General features: G+C 51.7%; 1 protein-coding gene across 1 annotated transcript; it reads right to left on the minus strand.

Moving 5' to 3' along the window:
• Positions 1–286: 286 nt before the first annotated feature.
• NKX2-6 (NK2 homeobox 6) lies at positions 287–6927 on the minus strand (the record flags this gene model as incomplete). The annotated part of the gene is made up of 2 exons (XM_082469392.1): positions 3671–6927; positions 287–912 (listed from the first exon to the last, which is right to left on the minus strand). Exons 1-2 carry the CDS (start codon positions 4140–4142, stop codon positions 287–289), a joined length of 1098 nt encoding a protein of 365 aa, XP_082325518.1. The 5' UTR covers positions 4143–6927.
• Positions 6928–9692: the final 2765 nt, after the last annotated feature.

The raw sequence follows: 9692 nt of genomic DNA on the forward strand, positions 1-9692 counted from the left end.
CCGAAACTGCCAGCCACCCTTGGCTTTCCTCCCTCCCAGTGCTGCTTCGTGGGCGGCTGGCGGAGGCCCCGCGTTGCGTCTCTTGGGAGAAGAACGCCCCCAGGGCCTTCAGCTGGATGGCTAGTCGAAGGCAATTCCTAGTCCCAGGGATCGCTCGGGAGAGAAGTGCCATCGGGTCGCCTGTTTCCTCCACGGCGGCGCTCCCTCATCCCGGCCGCGATCGGTTAGCGGAGAGGCGGGACCGAGCATCTATCTGTTCAGGGTGGCGCATCCGAGCCAAGACGCCTCACCAGGCCCTGACCCCCTGAAGCGTGGCGGGCAGATGGCCCTGCGGGTTGGCGCTCGGTCCCCCCCCGCTGAAGCCAGAGCTGGCCTGGGGTGCTGGGGGCGCGGGGCCCGGGGGCGCGCCGGTGTAGCCGCCGCCGTAGGGAGCGCTGTAAGCAGCGCCCGCGTAGCCGCCGAAACAGGAATAGGGCGCCGCGGCCGCGCCATAGGGGCCGGAGAAGGCGGGCGTGCGGGGGCCCAGGCAGGGCTTGCCATCCCGCACCAGCACGGGCACCGCCACCCGGCGCGGCGCTAGCGGGTGGCCCGCCAGTTCCAGGGACTTGTCCTGGCGCTGTCTCTTGCACTTATAGCGCCGGTTCTGGAACCAGATCTTGACCTGTGTCGACGTGAGCTGCAACGCGCTGGCCAGGTGCTCGCGTTCCGGCGCCGACAGGTACCGCTGCTGCTTGAAGCGCCGCTCCAGAGCCAGCACCTGCGCCTGCGAGAAGAGCACGCGCGGCTTCCGCCGGGGCCGCCCTTTGGGATGCTCCGAGCCATCCCCGCGCGCGCCGCCGCCGCTGTCACCCACGTCGCGCTCCTGCACCCGGGTCCCGTCGCAGGGGGGCGAGGCTGCGCTGAGGCCGGACTCTAAAAGCACAGGAAGGAACACCGTCAGCGCCAGCCTAAGGCTCACCCGAGAGATTCTTACACTGTTTTCAAGGGACGCCCCTCCCCTCCTAGTAGCCTTCACTTGGGGTCCCCGTCTCTCCCTTCTGCTGACTCCTCACCCCGTCCCAGAGCTTGTTCCTTTCCCCCAAGCTCTGTCGCTTTTGCAGCTGCTGGAACATAATACAAATTGTGACACTCAGTGGTATCCAGTGTACAGTCGTTTCCCCAAAGGTAGACTCTTGATCCAGAGTCTAAGCTTCATTTTCTTCTTAGAATGTCTGTATCTGGGCTGTTCTCTGTGATTGCAATTCTAAAGTGTGGGCGAGTTTGGGGAAACTTTTGCTGCGAGCCTATTAGATAGAGACTGACTTCAGATTGCTCTTGGTGGGGAAAGAGAGAGACAGAGGCAGAGAGAGAGAGAACCAAAACTCGGTGACACGCTTGCCCGGAGGCTCCCGTCTGCCGGGCTATCCGTTGTGGCCCGGCATGCATCGCAGGGTACTTGGTTTCTAGCCCAGGTGCCAGGGTCTCCAGTGCCTCCCACCTTCACCCCATCTTTGCTCACATCCTTGTCTCTTTGGTCATCAGATGCTCCACTGGCACCAGGAACCCTTCCCATCTTTCTTGGACGCGATGCTCTGTAATCCAAATTAACAACATAAAATAAAACAAAAAATATTTTCTGGCTGCTGATTCTTGGCTCGGAAACTGAGGTTCTCTTTGCGGGGTATGTAAAGTTGAGATCCACATTTGGCTTTTTAAGAAGCGTCCTCTTTCTCCTTTGGGGTCTCCCGGGAGAGCGGGTGGCGTTGGCTTCTCCCTGACTTCCTCTTCGGATCGGGCAGCGCCCTCGAAGATAACCCCTGGGCGACTGTGCCCGGGGCCCTCCAAGACGCAGACTTTCCTTCCCTTCTTCCCACATCTCCTGATTTGGCAAAGCTCTGTTTTTTATCCAAGGGTAGGTAGGAAGGAAATGCTGAGTTTTCATGGAAATTCACGCCAGGAGAAAACCGGAAACGTGAAAGGATGCATGCTTTTGCCGAGGCGGAGCAGGGGGCGCCTAATTAGAGCCGGTACTGCTTGGAATACGACTCCAAATCCACAACCGCGCTGACGCAGTCTCCTGGGGGCAAGGGGCTATTTGGTATTTCAGACTGAGGAAATAAAACCTTCCTTCAGAGAAGCCTGTGCTCAGACAAATTTAGGACATCTCTCCAGGCAAAGAGGAAAGATATTGACGAGGGTTTGTTTTCTTAGCAAGTCAGAAAGTAACAGCTGGCCTTCAGTGACTCTGTGGAACAAGTAGGACCCCATTTGGGAGTCGCTGACCACGCAGGCCGAGGGGCTGCAGGCCACTCCGTGCTTTCCCGGTCACAGTTCGGAGCCCCTCTCACCCTGCGTCCCTGAAAGCAAGTTGAGGACGGAGGAGGCGCACAGAATCCCCGAGGGAAGATCCCTTCCACGCGAGATCGGTGGCTGCCGTGGCCCCTGGGCTTAGTTCCTGGAGCCGGGCGCCGTCCCCTTCTCGGCGTCAACCGCAGCCGCAGAACAGCGAGCTGCCCCGGGCGCGCCAGCGGAGGAGGAAAGCCCTGCGGCTGTCTTCAGCTGCCAGGTGACAGCAATGGTCAGAGGAGCGTGATCCCTTTTCCGGCAAAGCCGAAGTGAACGGCAAGCTGGCTGAGCAGCGTTGGGAGAGTTTAAGGTTTAGAGTCCGCTGCAGAAAATTCACAGGTTTCTTTGGGAACACAGCAAAGTGTACTGTTCTCCAGGCTCCTGGAGTAGGTGAATAACCAGCCTGCAAGTCGACGAATAACTCTGAACCAGCATCTTAATTTTCTTCATGTGCTTAGTTTGAGGCTCGAATGGAGTGTCCGTGGCACAGCCTGGCCGAGGAAGCCTGACCTGCGAGGCGCCTCTCGGGAGCCCCCAGACCGGCGTGGAGGCTGCGGACCAAGACGCAGAGGTTTGGCAAGAGGAAGAGTAGCCTTTTCATCCCCCCGAATGTCGAGCCTCTCCCGCCAAAACTTCCCGGGTGGCAAGAGCCAACCCATCACAACCCCCCGTCCACTTCTTCCTTTCCTGCCGCTGGACGCAGATGCCTTGGCCTCTCCGCCAGCGCACAAGGTTGCGCCTTCGGAGACCAGGAGCTGAGACTCTGCTGGAGTCGTTGTAAAACGCGAGCTGCCCTTACCGTGCTCCAGGCAGAGGAACGACTGGCCTGGCCAGGCCACTCGGCAAGCCCCAAGAGAAGGCTGGGCTGGGATTGACCCCAGAGCCTACGGAGTTTCCACTCCCAAAGCGCCCGGCTGCTTTGATGGCTACACTTTCGGCAGACGGTTTAGGGTATAGAGGATGGGAGATGGCTGGGAAAGCTGGTGGTGATGGAGCACAGCTAAGATACCGTAGAGGGCTTTGCTGTAAGAAAGAGAAGCTGGAGTTTCTGGGAACTGTGGCTGTGGGTCGGGGGCGGGGATGTGTCTGTGGGAATCAGAGGACTGGCTGTGGAAATAGTGAACCCCCAAGATTCAGGACCTCATTTTCGTTAGGATGTCTGGAGGAGATGGTAGAGGGGGCTGAGAGTCCTGTCTTTCGGACTCGTCATGTGAAGGAAAATGGGGCTAGCCCTCGGAGCCGGGAAGACCAGGAGATGCGTGTCCCCCCCGCCACGAGACGATTGGTAATGATCCACCCCACCCCTTGGTTTCCCTGTAGGAGCCAAGACCGAGCGCGTACTCACGTGGCTCGCCCACCGGTTCAGCGTCCATCTCTGTGACTGTCTCACAGAGACCTTTAGGAGACTCTGACCCTTCCTGCCTTCTGTCGCCGTCGCCGCTACCGGCGCTGGGAACCTCCGACCCTAGCTGTTCTGGGACCGGTAGCAGGTACTGAGGGCTTTCCGGGCTCCTCCGTGCACCCCGGAGTTGCAAGGCCTCCGGGCCGATCTGCTCACGCTCCAGCCTCAGGATGTCATTAACCGAAAAGGGAGTGGAGGTGACAGGGTTCAGTAACATCCTGAAGGAGGAGGGGGCGGGGCTGGGGAGTCCCCGGTCCCCACAGTGCGCAGCGCGCTGAGCTTTCCGTTTTGTCGCTGCAGACTCCGCAGACCCAAGGTCTACGATAGACACCCAGCGCCCCGGACTGCGCCTTCCTCTGGGCCATCCCTCCCAGCCGATTGACCGGGGCCGGGTGACAAAACCGCGGACCCCCATTGGTTCCCGCAGAACCCACGTGTTAACTCAGCATCTCCCCCCGCCCCAGTCCTTTCTTCTCTCGCCCTTCTAATTCCTCTCCAACCCCCAGCCACCTTCCGAAAGGTTTGGGTTCTCGAAAGCAAGGAAAACGGGAGCGTGCGCACGGCTCGTATCTCGGTGAATACAGTACAAACGGGAGCTTCCGAGGTCAACCCTGGGTCCCTCGGGACTCTGCTAGAGGGTGTGCGGGGATGGGGGTGGAACCCTTGCTCTGCAACCCTAGTTGGTCCCTCCGGCCTAGCCTTAGCTCAACTGTCCAACGCCTGGCAGAGGAAAACTCAGGTGGAGACCGCTGGGCACCCGCGGGATTGGAGCTGCACGCGTGAGTGTAAGTGCGCGCACGGCAAGGGCCAGGAGGCTGAGAGCTCCTTCCAGGGAGCAGAGGCTGGACCGCAGAGGAGCGAGTCTGGACCCTCCACGGCCTAGACTGAGGTGGAAATGTCTCACTGAGAGCCGAGTCCGCATGTAGGGAGCCGAGATCCGCCACTTCCCAGGAGGGACATCTCAGCCCTGGAGCGAAGAAAGGACTTGGGAGCTATATTGCGGGAGCCCCTGACCTCTTTATAGGCTCCGTGAGTGGGTAAGGAGGAGAAAGGTAATAGTCCCCGCCGGGGTGTAGGGGCCAGATAGGGGCTCACCTTGCCCTTCACGACCCCAGGGTCCTTCTTTTCCTCCCCTTTATCCTCCCTAAAGTTGATTGTCTTGAGCGTGTGTGCATGTGTGTACGAACGCGGCGCCCCACGAAGGAGTGGGAAGTTTTGACGAGCATCAGATCTTCGAGAAAGCTCCTTGGGCACAGCCGGACCGAGTAAAGGGAGGCAGTGTGTGCAGTGGTTATGCAGGTGGAATCCACAGGTCCAGCCCTCACTCTGGAGCGTATCAACTGTGGGCTTTGGGCAAAGTATTTACCCTCCCAATCTTAAGTAAAAAAAAAAAAAAAAAAAAAATGGAGATAAGAATAAGCCCATCACAGGATGATTGTGAGAATTAAATGAGATAACGCGTATGAAAATATCAGCGATTGTTACTACTCATGCTACATGGTTCAGTCAAATATGATTCCGGGTCAGCAGTCATAGCACAGAATCTAAGAAGTTAAAAAAAAATTTTAAAATCCAAATGAGATCTCATTAGAATTCTTTTTGGAATTTCAGATACAATGTTTCTTAAATAAACCTTCTTAGGAGAATTCAATATTATAAGAATTAACTGGGCATTATTATTTCCTGAAACCCAGATAAACTGTACACATCTCCCCAGGCTAGTGGGCACAAAATTTCTCACAAAAATTCACGCAAATTTTTGGCAAATTTGATGGTTCAGCCAAGAAATAATTTCTTATATATCGTATCATTTAATCTTTATATCGAAGATATACCCTGAGTGTTTCCAGCTTTTCTTTTCTTTTCTTAGTGAAGAGTCGAAATCAGAGAGGTTAAGCGACTCCAGATGTGGCCCAGCTCGTCAATGGCAAGGTGCACCAGGACTCCTGTTTTGCCAAAACAGAACTCCTCCCTCCTTCCCCCCCCCCCGCCAAAGAGACATCTCTTTGCCCTCAGAGACATCGAAAACTTGCAACGACTCATACATTTATTTAAATTTTGTTATTTTTTTTTCTGATTATAAAAGTCATGCACACTTTGGAAAAAATTAGGAAAATTTGAAAAGAAAAACAAGATCCATCCGGAGATGATATTTTAAACATATCACTTCCTTCTTTATATGTTTTTGCATGTATGAGCTCATAGGGGATATGCAAGCTTGTATGTTTTAAATTTACATCATGAGCATGTCTAGCTTCTCTAAAGAGTTTTTACAGATATATTTTTAAATGGCAATATAATATAGTCCATGTTATGGGTGAACCATAATAGATTGTTTATACTTTTACATTATAGCTATTTTTTTTTTTCTGTCGCTGTGAACAAGGCTTCAGAGAACATCTTTGCGCCTTCATCCTTGTCAACATTTTGGATTATTTCCTCAGCGTAAATATGTAGAATAAACAATGAATCAAATATTTTAACACTTCTAAAACATATTCCACGACTTCCTAGAAAAACAGTATTATGGCATCCTCCTCCCTCCAGAGGTGCAAGCGATTGTCTGGTTAGGCCTGTATTTACAATCAGCCGGGCACCCAAAAGACGGCGAATTTAGAACCTTTCCATTCAGAGCACGCCGGGTAGGCGCTCTTCCCACTCCTCTCTGGGAGCCGGCAGAGTCCTCGCCTTCCAAGCTCGGCTGGGAGGGGACCCCGATTAAAAACTTTAAGCCACAAACCTTCCAGCACGTTATTCTAGAGTGGAATTCTCTCGGCGGACTGCCGCGCTCTAGGAAGTCGTAGAAGAAAGGACACCTTGGAAGAAATTGGCATCAGCAGCCCTGAGTTCAAATCCTGCTCTCAGATCCCCAGCCTTGCCTTTCTTCCCTGGTTTACTGCCAGGATCAAATGAGATTTTGGACGTGGAAAGGATTGCTAACCCCTCTCAAGCGGTGCAAACAAGAATCTTCGTTACCGAAAGAACTCAGGCTCCCCGGGCAAACCTGGAGAGCCGGGCCCACATCGCCCTCGCCCACCGAGGCCGGGAGAGCAGCGGGCCGGGAACCTGCACCTCGGCGCTCGGGTCTCAGCTCCCGGCGCTTTCCGCTCGCCCGGGCCTCGCGCCCCCGGAGTCGCCTGCCGCGGTTCGGGACCCCCAGGCGTTGGGACATCGCGGTAAATGAGCCGGGCCTCCGCGTCCCACTTTTTCCTCCCCCTCCAGCGCCAGGGCGCATTGAGCTGCGCGCTCCGGGGACTGGAGCCGCTGCGCTGATCCCGCCCCTTCCGGGTCAAGGGATTGCAGCCGCGTTAGGGACAGCCTCGCGGCAGGAGGACGGTGCGAGCACCCGGCAGCTAGCTGGAGCGCGGGCGTCGGGGAGGGGAGGGCAGGGGAGGGGAGTAATCTGGCCTGGTGGCGTGAGCAGAAAAGCCAGGAGTCCTGGGGCTCTCAGGCGCATCCCCGGACCCGGCGCAGCCCGGACAAGGAGGTGCGGTGTGTGTGTCCCTTGGGCACGAGTGGAGAAGTCATCATCTCTGTTCTTAAGATGGAACAGGCTGTGCGGGGGAGATGCGGGGGGCGGTGTGTGAGCTGAGCGGATCGGATCTGCTTTACTCCACCTGGCTCACGACATAAAACGCTCAAACAATACTAAGTCCACAAATGTGTTTTGAGCGCCTACCGTGGGCTAGTTCTGCCCAAACTCTGAACATACTGGGGAAATGAGGGGCCTCAGAGCTTTAATTTTATCCCATTCTTTTTTAAAAAAAATTTTAATTAATTTTTATTGAAGTATAGTTGCTTTACAATGTTGTGTTAGTTTCTACCGTACAGCAAAGTGAATCAGCTATACGTATACATATATCCCCTCTTTTTTGGATTTCCTTCCCATTTGTCACCACAGAGCATTGAGCAGAGCTCCCTGAGCTATACAGTGGGTTCTCATGTGATACTATAGTATCAATAGTGTATATATGTCAATCCCAATCTCCCAATTCATCTCCTCCCCCTCCCCCAATTTTATCCCATTCTTGCACAGGAGACAGACTCAAATCATTCCCATGATACCTGGCACAATCATGTGGAATTTGTGCACAATATTTATTGAAACTCTTCCCATCCATGGTTAACAAGTGTCCTTTTCTCCGCTATTTCAGACTTTGCCAAAACGAAGGGATTCCTTCTTTAAAACTTGATACACAACAGGCAACTTCCAGTAAAGTCTGGCGCTGGGGCCTGTGCGCTTGCAGGAAATCAACTGTCTCCAAAGTCTTTGACGGGAGCTCAGGATCCCCATTAGATTGGACTCGGGCTCTGGGTCTGTTGTCACAGCTGTATCCCCAGGGCCTAGGCTAGCAACCAGCACATAGTAGCTCTCCAATCAACATTTGTTGGATAAAGGAATCTGCCTTGTTTGCCTGGAGATAGTCCTTCCGATACCCTGGGGACTGGTTCAGTGGAGTCTGGCCCTCCAGGAGTGGGGCGACTGACTTGCCACGGTTTCTTTTGCTGGGATTCTTTTAAAGATATTATAATAGCTTGTTTATATTTTGAGTATGTGAAACATTAACATAATTCTAAAAGTCAAAATTATGCAAAAAGAAGTGGCCACACACCTTTATCCTTTCTATTTCCATTCCTCTTTCTTTCCTGGTTCCTATACACTCCCAGTCTCATGGTTTTTCCCTCTTTCTCTCTCTCTCTGTATGTTTTGCACAAATGAACAGCTACATGTATATATTTCCTATTTCTCTGTCTTCCTTAGCTGACAAGGTAGCATAATATGGGGACTCTTTCGTGTGGTTATAAAGCAGTGACATTTATTAAGATTTTTGTGCTGGTATTATTGCTTCTGATTGCCACCTGTGGATGGCTCTGCTTTATAACACAGGATGTCACAGCTGCAACAACGATGTTTATGCATTTTCTATCAATACCTACATCTCCTTGGCTCAAAATAAGCTAATCCATGTGTACTGTATACTCAGGATGCTGAGAATCTCCCACTATTCATGACTGCATAGATCTCTGTAGCCTTATTTTCACAGAATGCCTAATTGCAGTTTTAAAGTAAATCCTTTCAAAACAACTCATTGAGTTTTCTCTTTTTTTTTTTCTTTAAAATGATGGTGTCTTTTGAATGATGGTTTCTCATGTTTTCTTTTAGCTTAATTAACTCTATTTTACAGATAAAGAACACAGATGATACCAAACTACACAACTACCAGAAGAAAATCAGACTCCAGGTTTTCTCACTACTGATGCTGGTTTTCTTTCCACCATATTCCTGTGTTACAAACACAAAGACCTTTACCTCTGCTGTCCCACTTTAATTCCCTCAAGAGTAGAAAGGAAGATTAAAAAAAAAAAACCTGGAAACAATTTGGCAAAAAGAACTGGACTATTTTATACATAGATTTCTTTTTGATTTTTTAATCCATATTTCCATCACAACTCATGGCTTCTCAAAATAACTCTGTGAGGTGTGTAAAGCAGTTATTATTTCTAGTTTACAAAGAAAGAAACTAGTTTTCTAGTTTACAAAGAAAGATTAAGAAACCTGTTTTGAGTCACAGGTCTCCTCATTTTCAGGTCGGAGCTCTTTCTTTTAGAGCTCACAGACTAAGATGAATGCAGTTGCTTAATTATCATCTTTTCTTACGTTCCTTCCTAGTTCTTTGCTCAGTACTTCTTAGAACACTTGTTTCTAAGGAAAAGTCACTACGTATTTTAAAATTTCACTGACACTATTACTCCAATATTTTCCAAATTATTCCAGTCAACGCAGTAGAATTTTCCTAGTGCCCATTACATATGGGGAAGGTAATCACATAATCTATCATCTAAAGCAGGACTCTTAAAAAAGAAAGGAAGCACTCACTGGATGGGATGTCAGGCATAAACCACAGCTGTTCCAGGGAAACCAGGACATATGGTCACCCTATATATATATATATGGTACTTTGCA

The sequence above is a fragment of the Balaenoptera physalus genome, assembly GCF_965194825.1.
Source record: "Balaenoptera physalus genome assembly, chromosome: 7".
Taxonomy (NCBI): domain Eukaryota; kingdom Metazoa; phylum Chordata; class Mammalia; order Artiodactyla; family Balaenopteridae; genus Balaenoptera; species Balaenoptera physalus.